Source organism: Lodderomyces beijingensis, assembly GCF_963989305.1.
Source record: "Lodderomyces beijingensis strain CBS 14171 genome assembly, chromosome: 6".
In the NCBI taxonomy this organism is placed as follows: domain Eukaryota; kingdom Fungi; phylum Ascomycota; class Pichiomycetes; order Serinales; family Debaryomycetaceae; genus Lodderomyces; species Lodderomyces beijingensis.
Window position 1 is genome coordinate 915,644 of NC_089975.1, and position 23,836 is coordinate 939,479.

Consider the following 23,836-nt stretch of genomic DNA (forward strand, 5'->3'; position numbering starts at 1 on the left):
GTATGTGCCTGTGAGAAAGTCCCGGATTGTGCAGTTTTGCAGATTACAAGCAGGGCATTATGTCATCGATGCCGAGGTCGATGCCCAGCTGGAGTACTCATCCCTTTCACGGCGGCGTCACCTATTAGATCGGGCTTTATACTTGAAGGAGACAAATTTTTCAATCTTTATGCACTGTGCGCCATCATCGTCACAAACTCCTCTCCCCCACCCCTGAAAAAAAAAAAGCGTTTGGGTCTGCTGTCAAATCCCCTGATAGCCCTCACTTCTCGTGAGATGACTTCTGGGAACTGGTAGAACTTTAAATATAGGGTCCCACTTACCATCTTTCCTCCGTCACTCTTAGACTAAACCAAGTGCGGCAGGTCTGGTTTACACAGCCGCGAACAGTCCTCACAGCTTCTAACCCAACAGCGGAAGGGTCCTCCAATTTCCCCTTTCAACGGGCCTTTTTTAGTTTTTTTTGTTCCCATGGATATGACATCATTAAGCGGTGGGAAGGGGCGATGGAGCAACAAGACATATCCCCAGGCAAGATCGATCTCAGTAGGCGCTACCATATGTGCCTTGTCCCATATTCATTTGCTCTTTCGATGTCGCAAAATGTTTTTTTCCGACACTGCTGCTGGAAGAGATTTGCGACACCGCTGACGGCGGCTGGTGGTCGTGTCTGTTTGGCCAAAAGTGCACGTGACAAGCGGAAAAAAATAATCCAATAAAGCAATCCATCATCCGGGTGAACAAAGGTCACTCGAGTCGCCAGTTTTCAAGGTCCAATCGAAGATCCTAACTCCAATCATCACTCTTTTGTCAAGAAGATCGTAGCAGAGAATGACGGAGAGAGAGGAGAAAGAAGAGGCTGTTTTCCGTATGTTCAAACATTGCTGTATATGCCTTTTTTTTTGTTGTTTTTGGCCTTGTTCTTTTTACATCAGATTACGATTACTAACATGGATGATGAAATACAGGTTCGGCGGAAATGTCCTTGGTTCAACTCTATATCCCCACGGAAGTTGCAAGAGCGATAATCTACAAGGTCGGGCAGCTCAACGCCATCGAGTTTAGAGACTTGAACTCCAAAGTCACCGAGTTTCAGAGGGCCTTTGTCAAGGAATTGAGACGCTTGGACAATGTCGAAAGACAGTTTCGCTTGTTCAAAAAGGAGCTCGACTATAGAGACATTAGCATTAAATTGTACCCTTACGAGTTTCTGATCCCTCAACAAGGCGACATTGACGATTTGGTTGAAAACTCGCAACTCTTGGAGGACAGGGTCGTCCAATTGACCGACTCGGTGGAGACTTTGTACCTGAAACAAACTTATTTAAAGCAGTTTAAATACACCATTCTTGCAGTTGACAGGTTTTTCAACTCCCAGGGCGAGAGTGCTATTGCAGAGGAAAGCGCTTTCTTGTCGTCGATTGAGCAAGGACGAGACTCTGGTGATGTTCGCTCGGCATCCTCGTTCATCGCCGGGACTATAAACTCGGACAAGATCGGAGTCCTACAACAGATTTTGTGGAGAACATTGAGAGGTAACATGTACTACCATAGCGAAGCCTTGCAAGAGGAAATTTTCGACATCAAGCACAATGCATTGGTCCCCAAAAGCTCATTTTTGATCTTTGCCCATGGGTCGATGATTCACGAGAGAATTCGCAAAATTTGCGAGTCCTTGGATGCAGAGGTTTATAACGTGGAGGCAGCTAATGATGCCAGAAACAAGCAGTTGTCTCAAGTCAACATTCAGTTGAATGACTTGGCCACCATTGTTACCGAGTCCGAAAATGCACTCAACTCGGAGTTGATCGCCATCAGTTGCGACTTGTACAAGTGGTGGGAGGTGATCGCCAGAGAAAAAGCCGTTTACAAAACCATGAACTCGTGCGACTATGACGGGTCGAGAAAGACCTTGATTTGCGAAGGGTGGACCCCAACTGACACGATTGGCGATTTAACCCAAACGATTCAAAACTACGACCAAGCGCAGTCGATCCCCACAATCATCAACGTTCTCACCACAAACAAGGTGCCTCCAACTTGCAACCGTACCAATAAATTTACATATGCATTCCAGGCCATTTGTGACGCTTATGGTGTTGCAAGATACCAGGAGATCAACCCCGGTTTACCCACAGTCATTACATTCCCGTTTATGTTTGCCATTATGTTTGGAGACTTGGGCCACGGATTCATTGTGTTCCTCGCCGCTATTGCTATGGTTTTGAACGAAAAGAGGTTGGACGGCATGAAGAAGGATGAGATCTTTGACATGGCCTACACCGGTCGTTACATTCTTTTGCTCATGGGCATATTTTCCATGTACACTGGATTCATCTACAACGATGTATTCTCGAAATCAATGTCCTTTTTCTCAAGTGGCTGGGAATGGCCCGAGCATTTCAAATTGGGAGAAACCATTCTTGCCAAGCAAGTTGGCACCTACATTATTGGGTTAGACCCAGCATGGCATGGAACTGAAAATGCATTGTTGTTCCTGAACTCATATAAGATGAAGTTGTCAATCTTGATGGGGTTTATCCACATGACATACTCATATTTCTTCTCACTTGCAAATTTCCTTTACTTTAATAGTATCATTGACATTGTTGGTAATTTCATCCCAGGTTTGTTATTCATGCAGAGTATATTTGGCTACTTATCCCTTTGTATTGTCTACAAATGGTCCGTGAACTGGTTTGCAATTCAAAAACAGCCACCAGGGTTGTTGAACATGTTGATCTCGATGTTTTTGTCGCCAGGTGAAGTTGCCGAGCCTCTTTACCTGGGACAGTCGCAGATCCAAGTGGGGTTGCTTCTCATTGCGTTGGTATGTGTCCCTTGGTTGTTATTGGTCAAGCCCTTGTATTTAAAGAGAGAAATGGATAAAAAGGCCAAGAGTCACGGCCGCTACTCGCAATTACCAAACGACGAAGAGCTGGGAGGAAGCAATGAGGACACGGTTCACGGTGATGACGATGACGAAGACCACGAGGAGCACAACTTTGGAGATATAATGATCCACCAGGTCATTCACACCATTGAGTTTTGCTTAAACTGTGTTTCCCACACCGCGTCATATTTGCGATTGTGGGCTCTTTCATTGGCCCACGCTCAGTTGTCGACCGTTTTGTGGACAATGACCATTCAAAAAGCATTTGGCTTGACAGGCGTGGTCGGTGTTATTGCCACGGCCTATTTGTTTGCCATGTGGTTTGCACTTTCCGTTTGTATCTTGGTTATTATGGAAGGTACATCCGCAATGTTGCACTCGTTGAGATTGCACTGGGTCGAAAGTATGTCCAAATACTTTGAAGGTGGCGGATCATTATACGAGCCTTTTGGATTTGTTGGATTGCTCGACAATATCTTTTAGGAAACGGGTGGGAATTTTTAACATGTAGACAACTTGTATAGAGTTGATTATTTAGACACAAGTAACATATCGCGTGCACACGTTTGAAACCCCCCTCGGGATCATGTAGTTTACACCGTAGCTTGTGCTCCTTTCTGTATACACCCAGACACGGTAGAGATCATCATTGGCGAATCTATCTAAAGAAACTGGCAAATTCGCGTTGGGAGCTGGGTCGGTCAGGAATCTGACTTGGTATCACCAATTAAAATTCTTTTGAAATTGCAGGAAACAAGGCTCAAGGTATTTGCCTTCACCAACACAGACGTGAGTTTCTGCACGCACCATAAAGTTTTCCTCACCGCTGTTATTGTTTATTGTTTGTACAAATGATTTGAGAGCCATACCCCGTACATGGCTTCCCCATACTTGGCTCAACATGAAACTCCAGGGAAAGCAGAAACGTCCCCTTTGTTTTGACAGGGTAATTTCTCTCTCCTAAAATGAAACTGTTTCGACTCCTTTTGGACAGAAAGAGAGAAACGCAAAAGGCTGCGAAATTTCTCGTACATAGGAACTCAACCACAGTACAAAACGCCAATACCCGTCACCAAAGCAGGAAAAGTCTGACGACTCCCCCACGTTGTTAATGGAGGACACGGTTTGCCAGGCTCTATATGTTGCACCATATCCTGTGGTGTTGTTCGGAGCTGAGAATGTTATTGTTTGTTTTATCGGTTATTCTGTCTTGAATGTCAAGAACTGTGGCCACCGACACGCTCAAACAAAACATGCAGCCACTTTGGGTGACTAATTGTGAATTGCTAAGTAGTAGGAGGGAACCTATACGCACTGAATGGTAAAAGGGTTTCTCCTTTGTTTGAGTGGCCATGAAGGGGGCAAGACACACGCTGAGACTAGTACGGTCACCTTCGCAGTATCGCGAACTGCATTACAGATGGGGGTTTCGCAGCCTTATCCCCTTACTCTCACGAGGGTTTAAGTTCAATCTCCTTCTTTCGTATCAATGTCCATTAAAAACACAAGCGTCTTTCTTGAATGTGGAGACTCGACATTTCTGCAAAATGGGGCCCTTTTCTAGGAATGATTGCTCCGCCACATATTTGGTTTTGCTTCGGTCCTCAATGCCGCATTCATTACGTCTCTTCGTAACAATAGTCGCTTAGCCCCTCCCGCTTGAGCAACTTCATTTGAGTTCACGATTGTTTTTCCTCTCTATACAGTGTGCTACACTAGATGCAACGGGTCTATTGAGAGTCCTTAAAAGATATTCTTCCGTCTCTTCTACTTGACACTTTTTTTTTCGATTTCAGCTATTTGTTCTCGAGACAGGAATTGCCGCATTTTAACTCATCGTCATCCGCAAGCTTAGTTTAAGCCACCGTTTTCGTCAAAAGTTGCAACTAGACAATGTGCAAACGATTTCTGTTTGTTGTAATCTAGCCACCATGTGGAAACTTTTCTGATGCTGAGTGGAGGGAAGATTTTTTAGTGTGGCGTCGCTTTTAGACAAGTTCAACGGTGTATAAATACTTTGTGATGTACAACACCTTCCATTTCGTCTTCCCCCCCTCAACTTTCGCCTCACTCAACAAAGATCTCCTACATTCGCTTGCTCTGTTTAGTCTGCCAACAATGCAATTTACAAAAGTCGCCATCTTGTTAGCCCTTGCAGGCCCAATTTTCGCCGAATGGGGTCTCAGTACCGTGTACTTGACTCATACGACTTATACGACCTACTGTGAGCTTTCGTCAACCACAACCAAGCCATCATCGTCAATCCCACCCTCATCTTCTAAACCAGCGTCGTCAATCCCACCCTCGTCATCCAAGCCATTTTTCTCGAACACTACTCTTGCTTCTAGCAAACCCTCCAGCTCAATTCCAGTTTCTGCCTCCTCAAAGCCAGGCTCTTCTATCCCATATTCATCCAAACCGGTTTCGTCGACTCCTTCCGCTTCATCGTTGAAGCCCTCTTCAGTTCCAAGTTCAGCAAAGCCAGCCTCATCAACTTCATCAGCTCCGCTCGTTCTGTCATTGAAACCCTCTTCGGTTCCAAGTTCAGCCAAGCCAACCTCGTTAACATCATCAATTCCGATTGCCTCATCGTCGAAAGCTTCTCCAATTCCAAACTCTTCCAAGCCAGCACCATCTACCGTTCCATCAGTTCCACTGGTTGCTGGTGCCGCTCAAGTTCTCCCTGCATTTGGCTTGGTCGCATTGGCTGCTTTGATATAATTTGATTTGGTTCTTTTTTTGGCAACCAATGTTGTCTACCGAAAAAAGGAGTTTCAACAATTATCGATCATCTTGGAGCCAAACTCTTTGAGAACTTTGGCTGCCCAGAGCTTTTCTCCTTTAACGCTTTATCACTTCTTTCGCTCTATAGATTTCCCATTTTTCTGTTACTACATTAGTTTTAATAAATTCAAATTTCGGTTCTTTTTTTTTTTTTTTTTTTTTGGAAGCCGCTTAGGTTGAAATTTTGCAGCCTAATTTTGCAGCCCATGCGCTCTACCAAGTGATGTTATGGAACAACGTTGAATTGCAGTGTGTCTAGGACAGTTGTCAATTGTGACCCAACAGTCCTGCCAACGCTAGGACTGTTTTCTTCAACGCTAAAGGGTAGTGGCTTATTGTGGTTCCAGACATTGAGGTTCTGAGTTGTAACTAATGTTTATCGGACCCAAATTGAGTTTTTTTTGTTGAGAACTGACTCAGCAAACTCATCCGAGGTGAGTAGTTTGCTCACCTCGGATCACCTATTCTTGATTCCCATGGAGATGGCTCTTACAGAAACAAAAAAATGGGAGCCAGAGAAGGTGGGTAAATCTCGGCTTCAACAAGCTTGGACTTCCATGTTTGATTCCATAACTGCCATTGGAAATGTTTCGACAATCACTCTCTTAAACTGACCTCAAAAAAAAGCGATTATTGCAGAGCTTTGCTTCTGGGCGCCGAAGTAGTGGGAAAGGAAGCTCTGGTTCAAAGCGATAGTAAAAATGGCTCAACTACTGAATTCGTGGTTTACAAATCCAATTCCACAACTTCAAGCCGGGCCCTGAGTGTCACCATTACTTTTATCAGCAAAGATTTACTTGAACAGGAACAACGTTAGGTCGACATGGTTCTCCGCTCCTACAAAATGACGCCACTTTAGTTTTGGGTACAATTGCCGCAAAAAAAAAAAACAAAAAAAGCCAGGGATAATCCCCACCTTTTTGGGAGATGTCAACGAGTCATTTTAACCAGCTAACTCTCCCCACACCCACTCTAAGTAGCAAGTAACGGGAAATGTTTTGACGGAAGTCAAAGAGTTGCTTTTTTTTTGGGAAAGAAAAAAGAAGGGGCGACGTAGAATCTAGACTCCCAGCTGCTCTAGCAGCATATTATATAAAGATAAAATTAGCATTGACAGTTGAATAATAATGTCAAACTCATGAGCTATTTCCCTCCTCTATCCCTCTCCCCGAAGTTGAAGTATCCTGAAAATTGTCTTTCATCAACTAAGGTAATCAAAACCCTTTGGAAGCTTTGCACAAAGAACCTACAACTCACCTTCCTGCATGCTTTTTGTTTATGTATATTTGAAGGATAGGCCCTGGACGAGAGGTCTTAGTTCGTTACCGTTGAAACTGGTGATAAGCTAGGAATAGGGGGTCCTTGCATACATCTTTTTCCAAGGAGAAAATCGACCAGCTGCAAGTCTTACCTGGTGATTATCCATGAGGGATCTATATGTCGAAGGTGGGCAGAATATCGTGCGAGTTGCTTGTTTGGGTTATGCAGCTAGGTGGATATTTCTGGAATGAGTGTTGATCTTTCCAGAAAAAAGGTAGAACTAGTAAGCTATTAGTATTAGATGTATCTAATAGGTTTTATGGGTAAAAGCATAGATACGAGAAATGGGACCTTGTTTCGGGGCTTTTCCAATTTTTCGAGAGACAAAGACGGGAAAAGGAAATACAGAAGGGAACACACACAATCTCTGCGAAAAATAACATCAAATAGTCCAACGTTGGTTTACATTTACATAACAGGTGCTCCTGGAGGCTGTGTGTGTTCCCGGTATATACCAGTTTATAATTATTTTGGCAAGAGTCCACAGCACCCAATTTTACTGGTGTTGGTCCTCTTGGTGCAAAAGAGATTGCTGCAAAATTTTTTTTTTCAACTTTTCAGTTTGTGTTTTCTTTGTTGATTGTTTCCTGTGGATCTTGCCCCACACTGTTGTTTTGAAAACATATGTCCCTGGTTGGAGGATTTTGCAGCTATTTGCCAAAAGGGTTGTTTCTCAAAGGGTGCTTTTTATTTTGTACATATCGTTGTTGATCATGTGTCGCTTTAAATATAGAAGTTGTCAAAAAAAACCCCCCACATGTGCTGCAGATTCTATTGATCGATACTCTCAGGGAGTGTAACCTCCTTCAAATTACATTTTCCCAAGTTGCAAACCGGAACCAATGGTATAAATACCCATTCAAATTTCCCCGTTATGCAATCTCCTCCACTTCTTTCATAACATCCTCAACAACACTCCACATTCGCTTTCTCAAACCAATCAAACAAAACAAAAATCACGATGCAATTTTCCAAACTCGCTATTCTTACTGGTGCCACGGGAGCTTTAGGCGGCTATGTGAATTCAACAGTCGCTGATATTCAAACTAAGGTTATCACTATTACCAGCTGTGACGACACCAAGTGCACTGCTATTCCCTTGACGACTGGGTTGACGACTGTCACCCAGTTTGACACCACATATACCACTTATTGTCCTTTGCCAAGCACACCAGCAGGACCAGCTTCCAGCGGTGCGCCAGCAGGACCAGTTCCATCCACTGGAGCAGCACCACCCGGTTCAACACCATCTAGCGGAGCAGCAGCACCACCCGGTTCAACACCATCTAGCGGAGCAGCAGCACCACCCGGTTCTACACCATCTAGCGGAGCAGCAGCAGGTTCAGATTCAGGTTCCCAAAGCGGAGCGGCAGCAGGTTCAGGTTCAGGTTCCCAAAGCGGAGCAGCAGCAGGTTCAGATTCCCATAGCGCAGCGGCAGCAGGTTCAGGTTCAGGTTCCCAAAGCGGAGCGGCAGCAGGTTCAGGTTCAGGTTCAGGTTCAGGTTCCCAAAGCGGAGCAGCAGCAGGTTCAGGTTCCCATAGCGGAGCAGCAGCAGGTTCAGGTTCAGGTTCAGGTTCAGGTTCCCAAAGCGGAGCAGCAGCAGGTTCAGGTTCCCATAGCGGAGCAGCAGCAGGTTCAGGTTCAGGTTCAGGTTCCCAAAGCGGAGCAGCAGCAGGTTCAGGTTCAGGTTCAGGTTCCCAAAGCGGAGCAGCAGCAGGTTCAGGTTCAGGTTCAGGTTCAGGCTCCCAAAGCGGAGCAGCAGCAGGTTCAAAGCCATCCAAAGGAGCACCAGCAGGTTCAGACTCATCTAGCGGAGCAGCAGCAGGTTCAAAGCCATCCAAAGGAGCACCAGCAGCATCAGGCAAACCAACCTCCGTAGCTGCTCAAGCCACTGCTGCAGCTGCTTCCAAACTTCCAGCGGTTGTCGCAGCTAACGGAGCTTCACAAGCTCTTCCAGCCTTGGGTTTGGTCGTCTTGGCTGCTTTAATCTAAGCATTTTCACTGGCCTTTCCACCATTGATTTTTCTATTTTTTTTCAAAAATTACTGAAATTCGATCATATTTGAACAATTCTTTCAATTTTCGTTTTGCGGATTGCCATCGATAGCATCAACTTGGTTGCTGCTTATCCTCACCCAAAAATCATTCGCTTATTTTCGCATCAAAAATGGGGTTTCAACCACATCAACATTTGAACCCATGGATATCACCTTTTTCACCAAAGAACAAACCAAAAAAAATTAGTTATTGCTTACTTCGTCATTAGCCCTCTATCGGCTTCTTAATTTTTTTTACGCTATATGTATAAATAACTTAATACATTTGATTTCGGTTTTTGATTCCAATTATGTATTGGTACCCTTGGTGGGAGGCGTTGGCTACAAGTGCCGAGGAAGCAAAGCGTTGTTGTTCAGGCCAGTCAACTTTCAGCTCCCAGTTGTGAGCACCAACTTGTTTTTCAGCTTAGGTCTCTGGCTCCGTAATGAAACGCAGAGCAAACATACTCTAGACGTAGCTTGACTTGACTCGAGGAGAAACATCGAGTTTGCATTGAAGAAAGAGCCTTCGTCGTTGGCGATGTTTCATGAAATCCGCGCAAACAGCAATTATAGTAGCAATTGAAATTATTGCCGAACATGTATTTACCGCCAACTACAAGGCAGATTCCCATAACATCAACTAGTCAACCAACCAGCCAACAAAATAGAGGCCACTTTCCAGTTTGTAGATGAAATGATCATACGCCTGTTGAGGAATAACTTCAAAAACGCACCTCTCGCCGTGCGCCATGCATTGGTCAAGCCGGCATCAGGCAAACATCTCCACACATGCACCAAGCCCGCATCTCGAAGTTCCTTTACAAGATCCGCCTTACTAGGAACAACATCAGCAGCCGTGGGGATACTCTACTACTCGACCCAATTGCACAATGATAAGCTCCACAACGATGTGCATGCGCTCGACACTTCAGTTCACGAACTCAACCCTGTTAAAGAGGCAGACACTTACGAAAATGGTCTCTACCAAGCATCCCAAGAAGAAGAGAGACGGCAATACGCCGAGTATCGCCAAAGCCGAACGTCTCACCCGCTTTTCCTTGTCAGAATAGCTTACTACCTCAAGTTTGCATTTGAGGACTGCGTGCTCGACCCATTGCTCACTTTTGGCCGGTTTATCGAACTTTCATTCATATTCTTGCCCGTGCTTCTATCGAGCCCCCTCTGCTGGTTTGGCCGTAAACACAGAAACGCGGATGGCGTCATGGTTAGAACGGGTGCCCTGATATGGTACAGGTACTTGCGCTGGACTTTGGAGCAAGCGGGCGCAAGTTTCATCAAGTTGGGCCAGTGGGCAGCTAGCAGAACTGATATCTTCCCGCAGGAGATGTGCGATCAATTGGCTACGTTGCATAGCAACGCCAAGGCTCACGGCTTGGCGGCTACTAAAAAGACCCTCGAAAAGAGCTTTGGAGGTTTGCCGTTTGAGGAGATTTTCGATGAGTTTAACGAGAGTCCCGTGGGTGTTGGTGCCATTGCCCAGGTTTACACGGCAAAGTTGTCGAAAAAAGTATTGCAAAAGGCAGCAGAGGAGGAAAAGAGGATTGAACAAATGTTGAAGGAACAAAAAGGTAAAGGCAATGGCAATGGCAGCGGTGACATGGCGAACAAATTCTTTGACCAATTGGTGGTGACGGAACACTTGGACAGCAATGAGGCTGTTGCTATCAAAGTTTTGCACCCCAACGTTGAGGTTAAAATCAACCGTGATTTGAAAGTGATGAAATTTTTCGCAGACTTTATCAACATCATACCGACCATGGAATGGTTGAGTTTGCCAGACGAAGTTGAGCAGTTTTCCATCTTGATGAGATTGCAATTGGACTTGAGAATTGAAGCAATGAATCTAGCTAAATTCAGGCAGAATTTCAAGAGCAGATTGGACATCCACTTCCCCAAGCCGTACTTGAACTTTACCACTAGAGATGTTTTGGTTGAAGAGTACATCTACGCCATTCCATTGAGTAAACTATTGAGCTTGACCGAGAATTTCGGCAAAAACTTGTCAAAGGAAGTGAGTGACAAGGGTCTCGATGCCTTTTTGAAAATGTTGATATTGGATAACTTTGTTCACGCCGATTTGCACCCTGGTAACATGATGGTGAGATTCTATAAAAATGATATTTACCCGCACAAGAAGGAGTACAAAATCGTCAAGACTGCAAACATCGACGACACAAATCGAGTCACCCAGGAGCTATTGAAACTCGGTAACAACCCAACCAAGTGGTGCGAGCGACTCGCCAGGCTTTACGAGGAAGGGTACCACGTCGAGATTTGCTTCCTCGACGTTGGCCTTATCACGGAACTCAACCACCAAGACCGGGTCAACTTTATTGACTTGTTCAAATCACTATCAGAATTTGATGGATATAAAGCTGGTGAGCTTATGGTTGAAAGATCACGTACACCCGAGACCGCCATCAATAAAGAGATATTTGCATTGAAAGTGGAAAAATTGGTGGATAGAATGAGGGACCGTACATTCACTTTGGGTAACGTCAGCATTGGAGATCTCTTGGAACAAGTCTTGCTGATGGTGCGGTCGCACCACGTTCGAATGGAAGGCGACTTTGTCACGGTCATAGTGGCCATCTTACTATTGGAAGGAATCGGACGACAATTGGATCCAAACTTGGATCTCTTCGCAAGGTTCGTATACGCTTTAACATTCGGGCTCCCCACAGAGGAAGTGTCTATGCGCACCATGATCTCATTGGGGATGCTTGCCCTGTAAAAAGAGAAATTCAAAAAGAGAAAAGGATTTAAAATGATTGAAGATGACTAACTTTCCCGTTTTTTTTGTTTTATTTTGGTTTTTTTCTAGTTCGTTACCAGTATTGAGAAAACTTGGATTACTGAAGGAAGGAAGAGATATCTTTAGAAACGAAAACAGCTTGAGCACGTTGAAGATCTGGATGGCTCTTGAGGTTCGACAGTTTATCAACGCGTCAGTGCAAGACGTACGTATTAGTTTTTCGAGTCAACATTGAGGTCTGTGTGAGTGAGGACCCCTTCATCGAGGATATGATTTACTAACAGCCTTTCCTTTTTTTTTCATTTGATTTTAGATTCATAGCTTGGTTAAGCTGGATATGCTCAGTCCTAATTTGTAGAAGGTTCTGTTGGAGGAGGTGCTGGGTTAAGATACAATATATACATATAGAGAGAAAGACAATCATTGAGCTCGTCGGTTTCTTTGACCCCCCCCCCCCTATTAGATGCCAGTTTCCATAAGTCAGAGTCCGTGGTGGTTGGTGATAACGGTGTTCTTGTCTTTATCAACATTTCTCTTTCCTCGCGGGAATCTTTATTTTTCACCACAACAGTAAACGGCCAGAACATATCACTTTCACAAGAGCCAGATTCACACCCACCACTCAATCTTCACCCTAAACAGAGATCGATACGATCAAGGAAAGAGAAAAAGAAAGAAAAATCTAGAGAGAATAAAGTAAAGCTTTTCTTGAAAAAAAAAATGCCAATAAAATCACTTGAATCCTATTTTTTTCAACGAAAGCAGGTGTTTCAAGCGCCGATTGAAATTTTAGCAAATGCCACCATCGGTATCGACCTCGAGTACTACCTCAGCCGTATATACACGCCAAAGAAAGAGCAGTACTTGGTGGCCATTGGAGGAGTGCCTTCGTCGCTCAAGGACTACCTCCAGTCGGATCTCCAGATATTGAAAGAATACAACATCAAACCCATTTTCGTCGTTTCGGGCTTGAAAATCGAATCTCAGCTAACCGAGTATAAACAGAATGAATTGAGCCGATACGAAGAACACTTGGCCGGCACGTGGACGAAAGTGGCCAACTCGCAGAAATTGGGACCTCAACAGCAACATAGCTTCCACAGCGAAAGCTTCAGAACCGCCCAAGAAGGCATTTCCTTGGAGCCTATAATTAATGACATCATCAAGTGTTTCATCGAGTTGGGGATCGAGTATATGATATGTCCGTACGACGCCTCTTTCCAACTATCTTACTTGTTGCAGAACAAGTTGATTGACACGATTTATGGATCAACCGATTTGATGTTGACCGAGATTGACAAGTTTATCCTTGCAATGGAGTTCCAATCAAAGGAATTCAAGTTTGTTGACAAGAGAAAAGTGCTTCAGGAGTTTGGGTTGAACGATCGGCAATTCACCGACTTGAGTTTAATGGTTGGCTGCGCGCTCCAGCCAAACACTTTCCCCATATTCCCTCCGCAGCCTCGACCAACAAACCCTCAACAGCCGTTCCCGGCTTTGAACTATTTCAAATTGGGCCTCGATATGGTTTACCAATACATCCAGTTTAGCGGAGTCACGAGCGATTTTTACGGCTACATTCTCAACTTCAATGACCCCAAGCTCATAGACTGGTACACTAGGGGACTCAGCGCCATCAAATATGTCCCCGTCATCACAACTGAAGGCTCTGTTGAATTGTACAATGTGGAAATGGCCAAATTGAAGCTCAACAAGAACGTCGACTATTTAACCGACGAAGAAGATGACCCAGAAAAACCCTATTTGGAGACGGAGGAGAATAAGCGAATTGTAAGAATTCCATCTAATTTGCACGAGGTGATCTCGCAACGGATCCCGCCTGAATTATTCTTTTACCAGTCGCTTGGCTTGTTACCGGTGGACCTTTTAAGCTCGATTGCGAGGGGCATTTATGACATTAGGCCGCCCGCGGCGGTGGGGCGGAGCGATTCGTACAAGAGCTTAGTGTCATCGCCATTCTTTATTGAGACTTTGGAATATCAATACAACTTGATTACCCAGTTGTTGGCCAGATACTATCAGGTCAAGAAAGTGGTGGTCAAGTTTTGGTTCAACAAGGAGGTGGAGATCAACAATAGGATCTCGCCTTCGATCGCAAAACGGGTTGGTGATATCTTTGTCAAAACCTCGGAACTGACAAATGGAGTATTCAACTTGCAGCAGTTTCTCGCTTCTGGTTTAACAAACGGAAAGGAAGAAGTGGAAGGGGAGATTACGTCTAGCAGAGACATTGTGTCCACAGCGTTGTTGAGAGCTTTTTCTCTATACGGAATCATTGATAAGAAACGAGACTTGTCTTCTGTTGGAACCATATTGCAGCAACTTGCCGCCAACAATGCGATAAACCAGGCGGAGAAGGTCGAGGACGACTTGGAGCAAGTGGTGACCATATTATTGCTTTTGAAAGCGTCGTCCCTGCAATTTGAGCCGGATAAGGAATACGCCAGTGTGTCAAAAGCCTTTTCCGCGGTGCACGGACCAAACGGCGTGGCTCCCAATTTAAATGAGGAGGAAGCTAGAAAAGTCTTGCTTATTGCAAAAGTGTTTTCATTCAAAAAAATTGCCGCTGCTCCGTTAAACTATCAAGGTCCCGTCTCAAGAAGCCTCTTGAGTTTCAGAAGCCACACTGAACTCGTGAGGTCGAGCCTTTCGCACACCATTGAGTGCGTCTTGGTGGATCTAATGGTTCGCCAAGAAAAGAACAACATCAAAGGCCAGTACCAAACGAAGCAAGACTGGTTCAAACTCGTTGACCAACTCCCATTCTACAAAACGGAACCCAATACTTTGCTAGGGGTGATCAGCGAGATATTCTTTGAAGTGGCATTGAAGCAGCAGAAACTAGGAGCTAGCAACAAGGACGCTGCGCATTTCGCCAAGGACTACCTCGCGGAACACGTTTACCGAGCTGGTCAACCAACGCACAACATGAATGCGCATGGCCAAAACGCATTCAGCAAAGAGCAATTGGAGCGCGACTTGGCAGAAGGTGCTCGCTGGTGGAAAGTCTTCGTCTCTGTCATCAAAGCAGCAAACGAGAAGGATAAATCGTTGTGCTCGGACGCGTTCCTCAAGGAAGTCATAGATGCAGACTCTTTGATTGATCAAGTGTGGGTATAACTACTTCCTTGGTGACTAGTCTTTTTTTATTTTTTTTCATTTTTTTTTTTAGGAAACGATTTCACCGAGAGAAATCCTGTTCAATGGTCATTTACAAATAGTTAGATATATAGGTATAGGTCTAGTTGGGCAATGAAGAAGACAAATCTTTGGTGAATCTGTAAAACTTGGAAAAAGGTGCCGCAATTTTTTTTTTCGCAACCACGAAATCCAATCGTGCCAGCCGAAAATTATGCCATCAATCGAGGACTATATTCCTCATCTCACCTCCCACCCCCCCTCCTAGTCCAAACTTCATTACAAGTTGCCCAATTGAAATACGCAAGAGATTGCAAAAAAAAATGACTTCACGGTGGCTGAGCCGAGCGACGTCTAGAGCACTAGCAACACTAGCAACTCCCGTGGTGCCACTCACCAGGCCTCAAGTGACGGGAGCAGGCCCCTTCCGCGCCTACCCAAAGTTTGCACCACTAGGCGAACCATCCACGCTCCTCTCCATCTCGATCCCGCAATCGTCGCAAATCTACATTTCGCAAAGCACAATCGTGGGTCTCAACGGCCATCTTGAGAATATCCGCGCTGAAACTCGCTCGGTTTTCGGCGCGCCGTTCCAGAGATTGCAAGCCGATGGCGGCGCGTCGAATGTAGTTGTCAGTGGCAGAAGCAACTATACCGTGTTGGACGTGGCTGACAACTGGACTGTCCACGATACTAGTAGGATCATCGGGTGGGCTGGCGACGAGGTGCGCTTGACGACGGAGAAACTGGTTACGCAAAATGGGCTCGTGAGGTTCCTGGGGTTTGGGTCGTTGGTTATTGATGGGGACTCGGAGATCTTCAAGATGGATGTGAGGGAGAACGAAGAGGTTTATTTGAACCCGAGGGCGTTTATCGCGGTAGGGCGGGGAGCCACCAAGGAGGGTGTGGATGTGGCCGCGTCGTTGTTGCCCTATGCGAAATACGAATTGCATACTTTGGACTTGCAGCATTTCCACTGGCCCCGCGCTGTGGTTGACCCCGTTGTGAAGCTAAGAAGACAAATAAGGCGACAATTGGCTGCATTCAACAAATGGCAAAAGTCGTACCAGGAGTATCTTTTGCCGTATCTTACGCCGATGTTTGATTTTCTCGGGAGGGTTGCGCAGAGCATTTACAATTATGTCAATGGTCGGTTGATACGGAGAAAGCCAATCTATGTCAAAATTCAGGGCCCCTGTTCGGTCCTTTTGGACAACCACAGAATGTTCAGCAACAATAAAGTCTTTACAAACGCGGAAATAGACGAGGTGTTCAAATGAAGTTTATGACCAAAATGAATATATATATATACATTATATATATATATGTATAAATATATACATACTACCAAACATATATGGATTTTTTCTCTTTTTTTTGGTTTTTTTTTGTTATATTTATTCAATTTATAAATTTATTCATTCATTCCCGAACAAGGTTCCTAGTGCACTATTCTCTGTCAATGGGTCATTCATGACATCGCTCTCGCTTCCAATCTTCTTTCGCTTGGATATGTGGTCCAACTCTTTCTTCCTCTTGTTCATCTCATCGTCTTCGTACCCTTCGCTGTCCTTGGAAATCTTGACAAGTTCAAGCAAAGCGGCCCTCTGGTGTCTCAAGGATTTGGACGAGACTAGCATCGACTCGAAATTGGAGATGTGCTGCGCCTTGATGTTGGGAAGATTCTGCATCAAGACTCTCGCTGCATAGTCGTTCTTGGAACGCAACTGGCAGTACAAAGTGGTCAATGCAAGCGCTGCTTCTCCGTGCGTTTCCACGAAATAATCATCCAACAACACTTTTAGTAGTGCTGGAATCAAATTATCACATAGGAACTTGTCAACTTCGTCGTCTTTGGATGTCACTTCGTTGAGGATGTTTCGTACCACCAAAATGGTATTGAACGAGCACTTGGTGTCCTTGAGTGCGATAATGTGGCAGCATATCTGCAAGAATGGCGCGAGAACTTCCTTGTGTTCAATAACCAACTTCCGGCTGGCAAACTGGGTATCGGTGAGCAACTTGGAGTTGTACTGGCCGACAATGTCCATCAACATTCTGACCACGGTTGCTGTCAACTGTCGAAGCATGTGCTCCTCCATCATTTCCTCGGACAATGTTGCGTCATCTTCATTGCCGTGGAGTTGAAGACCGCACTTGTACACTTCTTCCCATCTTGAGACAATCACATTGTCAATATCGACAAGGGCCTTCGGTAGAAGCTCACTCATAAACACCTCGACATATTTCACGGGACAAAATTTAATCACCACCCGGAGACAACTATTGATCATATGCTTCCACGAGTGAAGCGTGACTCCAACCGTGTCACCAGCCACAGCTTTCCAAATCATGGAGGCAATGTTTGGGATTTCATAGAGCGTGTCCTCCAATTGTGCCAAGGACCCCACCGTCAAAAAAGCGTACTCTCGCGTGTAACGTATCATTTGCCCCACTGAGTCTGCAAAGTCTCGCAAAGTGCGCGCTGCTTTAACATTCTCTTCCATAAACGATTCCTTGGATTCAATGGAAACACCCTGCTGCCAAAACCTCTCGGTGCAGCTGTCCTTGACGAAACTTTGCACCTCAACAGGTAGATCGACCCAGTTTGCTGGATCATGGTATGCTTGAATCTGGGTCAACAACTGCAAGATGTGCGGTATTATTGGTTGCACCCGGGGTTTCCATAGCTTGAGCAAATTGATATATTCCGGCAGCTCGTGGCTCAACTTCTCAATACTGTACTGAATATATATCCGGGTAGCTCTGATTGGGAAAATCAAGCTCCAATGATCCCTCAATTTCTCCTTTAATATTTTCCCTTCTTCGTCCATTGCCGCCTCTAGCAAGTTGGTATTTGCTGTGATACCGCGGCTCTGGAAATAGGACGCAATTTCGGCAATCCCAATCCGTTCCATAAACCAGTGCAAGTCCATCAAGCCCTTTTCAGTTTCTGGAGCAGACCATGCTGAAAGATCCGGGTCAACAACTTTGGCAAAGAGGTCGTTCTTGTCATCAATAGAAGACCTCGACGATATAACCAACAAAAACGACTTGAACGCGACATTTTGATGAGGACTGATTTCTTTCGAAGACAAGATGTTGGCGACTACATTCTCTAGGTCATCAAAGATTTTCTTCAAAGTTTCGGGCATGATATAGGCTAGTCGGTTTAGTTCCGTGCCACAGCTATTTTTCAAGTCGCTGATCAACGTTCTTTCCTCATCGGAAATGTTTTCCGGCCACGAAAAAGTGGCCGTGGTCAATATCTTTTCCAAAACTTGAAACATTAGTGCACTGTCGTCATCCTTGAGTAAAGGTGCAAATTGGACCAAAGTCTGCACTTGCTTTCGTATAATCAAAGGGGAGGCCAAATTCATGGCCAATAATCGCTCACAAAGCTGGATCACGAGCTTGTTGAGCCTGTCGTTTATGGCGTCGTAATCGTCGCCATTGTACCAGATTCTCCAACGCGATATCCCTCGGATGCTGTTTTCAATAGTGTTGAATTGGGACGAGCCATAATTGAACGCTTTGGATTTCTCGCCGAGATGATAGTCATTTATACACTTGCTGCCCAAATCCGAGCTGAAAAACACTTGCAACCTGTTTTCAAGCCACATGAGCCCTTCCTCCGGTTTCTTGCAAACTGTTATTCGAATGATATCTTCATGGAACTTGCGGAAATTCAGCAAAAAGCTGTTTGCATCTGGGGTCGAGTCGAAATCGAGGTCGAAAAACTTTTTCGACACGTGCTCTTCATCCCAGAGAAAGTTTATAACTCTATCAGCCGAGATGTCCAATAGGGGCATCATTACATCGATAACCTGCTGTTTGGCGCTCAACTCGTCGAATCTTAAGATGGTGACCCACATCTGCAAGGATAATCCACTAATGATTAAACTTGGATGATTCGTAGTGCTCAAGACCAATCTGAGATAGCCACTAACGTCATTGGTGTCCCAATTGATCTTGTTTTTGGATGTTATATTCAAGTACTCGCTAAGCGAGACAATCATTTCAACGGTTTTCTTTAAAAGCGAGTAAACTTGTTCGTCTATATCATCTGGGTCCAAAGTGAGCGACTGGTAAAACTCAGACAACTTGTTGATCCCCTCTGTGGTAAACACCGAGCCAATGAAAAACTCAAAATCTTCGTCCTTGGCGTAGGCCCTGGTGAAGAGAATATGCAAACAGTCCACGGTCAAGATTTTGATCTTGATGTCCGACACCGACAACATCTTGATCAAGGTTTGCATAATGTTTTCCTCGCGCAATACCGTTGGATGGATCCAGTGCAAGCAGGTTTTGAACATGGACAAGATTTTGGAAACAAACTTGTTTGAGTCTTCTTGGTTACTCGACAATATCTCTGATAAAAAACTCGACCACGAGATAAACCAACCGTCGGACGAAAATTTGCACACGCTGACTTTAGGGTTATCTTCATAAATGTCGTCTAGGATCCTGTTTGGTGTCACAATCAACACCGAGAGCTGATTAAGGATTGCACTGTTTTTGGACGCGATGGGGTCATCCAATAAGTAAACATCCTCGAATAAGGTGCGGATGATTGTTAGCGACAACTCTCGACAGGTGATGTTGCTGTTCCATAGCGTCCATAAGTTAGAATCCATTGAGACCCATCCGTCTTCCCTCTCCTTTGTAGTTACAGTTTCCTTGCACTCGTCGTTTTCGGCCGAGTCGTGGTTGTGGCTATTTTCCGAGTGCAAGTCATCGGATTGTTGCTTCGCCAAGTAGGAGCCCCATATCCTCTTGGCCAACGCGACCCACAAAAACGCAATCTTCTCCTTTATGTAGTGGGGATCGGTGGGCTCGACTTTATTGGCCAACTCGACGATCCAGTTTCTGATGGCGGCAATTTTTGTGGAATCAAAAGTTTGAAATCTATAACGTATCGAGGCCTGCAACAAGGACAACCCGAAATGCCTCACTATATGGTTAGACGCATTGTTTTCCGGAAGCGCTAGCTGGAAGCCCCAATAGGGCGACTCGTGGTTGGATTTGACCGACTCCAAGAAGATCTGCGCTTCTCTTCGCTGTGCATTTGTGGATTTAGGTTCATAAACTACTCCCAACGCAGCTATAATGTGTCGTACGCCGTCACTATCCATCCGTTTACTATGAAAATGAAGGGTATGAAAATGTCCAGGCAGGCGCAATTGAAGGCGTGCAGGCTTGATGATCTAAACTGCGGTGGGGAGGGGGGGAAGGATGATTTTTGGATCGATAAACGAAATAAACAAAATTTCAATTGGGAATACACAGGCGTCCACCAGTTGTATGAAAAAAAAGGGTAGTGACAGGACAGCGGTTCAAGATTATGCTACAGAGCTCCTGGTAAACTGATTGTCTCTTTCAATTGTGTATCACCGGTGTTTCTGGCTGTTTGTTGTACAACGTAAAGACGGTAAATCGATTCCCAAGCAGTTGTTTGGCTCTTTGTTTTTTTGTTTTTTTTTGTTTTGGTTCTCATTTTCGCTGGTTGATTTCATGGCAGGGATCACGGCGAAGGCCACCACAGATCAACGAAATCTGCAAGCTTGCAGTAGGGAAACCGGCAAGAGACGCGTGGGGAGAATGTTGTCTAATGAGGTACTTGCTATCTACTTCGTTCAAGGACTTTTGTTGCTGTTTTTTCTTGCACCAAACGCATCGCCAGCTGTCGATCTAGCATGGTGACCATGGGGATCTCTACTTGGTACATTTTGCGTGATTTAAACAATTAAGGGTCTGGCAGTCGGACTGGCTACTGCGCCCACTCCAACGCAGGACCAAACGATGCAATAATGGACGCCGCCGCCATAGCAGAGGGTTCTTCTCTATAGGTGGAAAGGATGAGATTGTTGCAAAGTTGAGGGTGGCTGAATGCCGCGCGGTTTCTTCCAAAGATCAACCACAAAAGAGACCAGAGCAAGCGGGCTGGTCTACTGCTAGACTTGTTGAGGCAAAGTGGAAGAGGGTTTGGGAGATCTGGAATCACAGTTTTATTCTCTGAGAAAACTATTCAGGAGCGGTTTTGTTACTTGGATGTGTATTATTGGTCTGGTGTCTGGGTTTCATAGACCTCAAGCGCCGAATGAGATACACGGATAGAAAAGCCAGCTGTGAAACCTACGTCGATGGGCTTGCCTCCTTGTCTGTGGAGCAGTTTGAGCAGTACTAGTTCTTCCAGCTCCATTCCAACAACCTAACCGAAAGAAATAGGGTCCATCTTTTGGACCAGGGTAGTCACGTGAGCACCGCGGTCACGTGCACCGCGGTCACGTGAATCAAGGTCACGTGAGCAGCGGAATGTGTTGATGAACGCACGCGTATCCAATGTGCCGTGTCACGTGATCTAACATGAAGGACTTGCAAAATGACTCGAAGGCGACTGTCGGGGGGTGCATCGTCCTAGGTAAAGGTCGATATGATCTTGGACACGGATGTAATTGTCTTTCACAAGTAGAACTTCTTTTTGTCCTTCTCCATGTCGGGCTTGAACTCCCAAACTATATCACCTCTGACCCCCTTTTGCATGCGCCTCAACTTTAAAGTAAACTGCGGCCCTAACTCCTGGAGCCCCACTTTTTCTTCGTTCCGGAATACATACCTGTGCCTCCTCAAGAAAATGTAGTCTCTTTGGTTATGCAACGTGATAACTTGCCGCCCTTGCAATTCAGGCTTGTGCGGGAAGATCGACTGGAACAACCTCCCCACGGTTTTACCCAACCTAGTGTTGAAGTTGTTTAGCACGAGTTCCGGAATGTGGTCTGTGGCTCTACCGTGGCCTTTGATTCTCTTGCCATCGACTATCGAACTAATCGAGAAATAGAAAGTTGGGCCCTCGGGGAGATTAATCATCGTCAACCCATTGACTTTTTTCTTGTCTTCATTGATAATCACTAATGTGGTGTACTCCCTGTTGGAGCAAAATTTGGCCATCTCCTGAATATTGAAATCCCGCTTACGTTTAACGAATGTGGTATTTGGCAAGAAATCCATCAACATGTCTGCAAACTCATACGCTGCTTTCTTGGCTCCGATATTGGTGGTGAGTAGTATCTTTGGGTCCGTGGTGAGGTTTTCGAAATAACGTGCAAATTCGTCACTGCCTTCAACCTCGCTCGCTATAGTCTCATCAAATACCCGCTTAGATTCAATAGTCTCGGGTACATTCTCTGCTATTCTCTGCTCGCGTAGTGCTGGATTCAACCGTTCTTCTTGGGCTCTCTCGGCTCTAAGCTTGTGACGCTCCTTATCTTTTTGCTTCTTGATGTTTTCATAGACTTTCTGTCTCCGCTGTTTATTCTTGATGCCCTTCAAGGCTTGACTAGTGCTGCTGCTCATTGGTGACAAATGTTATTCACAAATGATGATGGGAGATGAGGTTCAAGTAGAGAAGGTCGATGAGCTCTCAATGTTAAATTTTTTTTTTTGCCTTTATGCCGCGAAAGCGGAATTTCCAAACTTTTGATTCTCCAAAACCCATGCCATTTCCCACTTTCTACCCCTTGCCCTGCTTCTTTTCTCTTTCATGACAAACATCACAAGAGAGATTATCAATACATGGGCCAATTCGATCAAGTCAAGGACGTTTCGGTTCAATGACACTTATTCCTTGGGCCCAGCTACTCATTTGCAGGAGATCTTGCGCGGGATATTCGCAAGACAAGGACAAGAGAGGAAAATGGTACCATCGAATTCGTGGCTCTGGGGATCGCATTTCCTCTTCAACAACCAGCTGAATTTGGTGACTGGAAGCGACGGCTACGATAACTACCAGGCCCCGGTCATTGATGGCCATCAATTGTACCTCAGAAGATTATGGGCTAAGGGCAGTATTCGTTTTTTCGATGTACCCGAACTCAATTCGTCGTTGCATTGTGACGAGCACGTACTGTCGGTGAGGTTCATCAATGAAAATGTCTTGGTCAACATAGAAAGAAACTTCCATACCCATTTGGCCCCCTTGTTGCAGGAGAATCGCACTTTGATCTACACAAATGCGCTACATTCTCCTCCTCCGGCAGCAACAACAACAACCGACAGTTCAATTTCAAAGACAATCAATATCAATCGAGACGATGGTTTAGCAGGAGCTTGCCTAAGTTTGACACCAGTGGATCTCTTGAAATACAGCATGTTGACCTATAATCTCCACAAGATCCACATTGACACCAAATACTGCCATCTGGTGGAAAACTTGCCCACGTTGGTGGTGCATGGTCCTTTACAAGTCACGTTGTTGTTGTACCATTTCGCGATACAGCATCCCGAGTTGAAGCCGACTCAGTTTAAATATCGCACTTATCAAGTATGCTTTGTCAATGATAAGCTTAGTATCTGCGTGACCCCCTCGGATGGCATTTACGACCTTTGCTTGTTCAATGCCCATGATGGGAGAGTATATATGCAAGGACAATTGACATGTCAATAATGAATTATGACTGCATCTAGGGACCAAAAGCTCTAGGCCAAAAATAAAAAGCAAAAAAAAAAAAAGGGTAAAAAGAAAAAGGAAAACGTTTGTCTACTTGGTATATAGGAGGTTAATAAATGGATTGTATAATGACATGAGGAATTTCTGAATACAGCTATCCTTTTTCTTCTTTTTTCACTATAACAAAAAAAACCCTCGGTATCTTTTGAGCCCAAACTAGTCATTGATACACGTAGTTAACAAGGGCTACAACAACTGGGTAGTTTAACTTCTGCATGAATTTTGCATGAAAACGCTTCATCATGTGCTGCTTGTTCCCCTTTCAAACGCATCTGGCCCAGCTTCATTCCCAACCCGCTTACTGCGTGAAGCAGCGAGGTGCTACCATATGCTATCAAAACTCGATTGACAAAATTTG

The 23,836-nt window shown here is 45.0% G+C and overlaps 9 protein-coding genes across 9 annotated transcripts; 6 read left to right on the forward strand and 3 right to left on the reverse strand. All coding sequences in view use genetic code 12, as the record gives it.

Annotated features, from left to right (window-relative positions):
- Positions 1-831: 831 nt before the first annotated feature.
- On the forward strand, positions 832-3,376 carry LODBEIA_P51040 (uncharacterized protein; the record flags this gene model as incomplete). The annotated part of the gene is made up of 2 exons (XM_066975400.1): positions 832-868; positions 969-3,376. 2 exons carry the CDS (start codon positions 832-834, stop codon positions 3,374-3,376), a joined length of 2,445 nt encoding a protein of 814 aa, XP_066832042.1.
- A 1,736-nt stretch (positions 3,377-5,112) lies between these two features.
- On the reverse strand, positions 5,113-5,685 carry LODBEIA_P51050 (uncharacterized protein; the record flags this gene model as incomplete). Its single annotated transcript, XM_066975401.1, has 2 exons — positions 5,113-5,528; positions 5,673-5,685. 2 exons carry the CDS (start codon positions 5,683-5,685, stop codon positions 5,113-5,115), a joined length of 429 nt encoding a protein of 142 aa, XP_066832043.1.
- A 2,273-nt stretch (positions 5,686-7,958) lies between these two features.
- Positions 7,959-8,990, forward strand: LODBEIA_P51060 (uncharacterized protein; the record flags this gene model as incomplete). Its single annotated transcript, XM_066975402.1, has 1 exon — positions 7,959-8,990. The coding sequence occupies one exon, from the start codon at positions 7,959-7,961 to the stop codon at positions 8,988-8,990; it is 1,032 nt and encodes a 343-aa protein (XP_066832044.1).
- Positions 8,991-9,731: 741 nt separating this feature from the next.
- On the forward strand, positions 9,732-11,792 carry LODBEIA_P51070 (uncharacterized protein; the record flags this gene model as incomplete). The annotated part of the gene is made up of 1 exon (XM_066975403.1): positions 9,732-11,792. One exon carries the CDS (start codon positions 9,732-9,734, stop codon positions 11,790-11,792), a length of 2,061 nt encoding a protein of 686 aa, XP_066832045.1.
- Positions 11,793-12,533: 741 nt separating this feature from the next.
- On the forward strand, positions 12,534-14,954 carry LODBEIA_P51080 (uncharacterized protein; the record flags this gene model as incomplete). Its single annotated transcript, XM_066975404.1, has 1 exon — positions 12,534-14,954. One exon carries the CDS (start codon positions 12,534-12,536, stop codon positions 14,952-14,954), a length of 2,421 nt encoding a protein of 806 aa, XP_066832046.1.
- Positions 14,955-15,295: 341 nt separating this feature from the next.
- LODBEIA_P51090 (uncharacterized protein) lies at positions 15,296-16,252 on the forward strand (the record flags this gene model as incomplete). The annotated part of the gene is made up of 1 exon (XM_066975405.1): positions 15,296-16,252. One exon carries the CDS (start codon positions 15,296-15,298, stop codon positions 16,250-16,252), a length of 957 nt encoding a protein of 318 aa, XP_066832047.1.
- A 138-nt stretch (positions 16,253-16,390) lies between these two features.
- On the reverse strand, positions 16,391-20,107 carry LODBEIA_P51100 (uncharacterized protein; the record flags this gene model as incomplete). Its single annotated transcript, XM_066975407.1, has 1 exon — positions 16,391-20,107. One exon carries the CDS (start codon positions 20,105-20,107, stop codon positions 16,391-16,393), a length of 3,717 nt encoding a protein of 1,238 aa, XP_066832048.1.
- A 1,327-nt stretch (positions 20,108-21,434) lies between these two features.
- Positions 21,435-22,325, reverse strand: LODBEIA_P51110 (uncharacterized protein; the record flags this gene model as incomplete). Its single annotated transcript, XM_066975408.1, has 1 exon — positions 21,435-22,325. One exon carries the CDS (start codon positions 22,323-22,325, stop codon positions 21,435-21,437), a length of 891 nt encoding a protein of 296 aa, XP_066832049.1.
- Positions 22,326-22,512: 187 nt separating this feature from the next.
- LODBEIA_P51120 (uncharacterized protein) lies at positions 22,513-23,415 on the forward strand (the record flags this gene model as incomplete). The annotated part of the gene is made up of 1 exon (XM_066975409.1): positions 22,513-23,415. The coding sequence occupies one exon, from the start codon at positions 22,513-22,515 to the stop codon at positions 23,413-23,415; it is 903 nt and encodes a 300-aa protein (XP_066832050.1).
- Between the last annotated feature and the right edge of the window lie 421 nt (positions 23,416-23,836).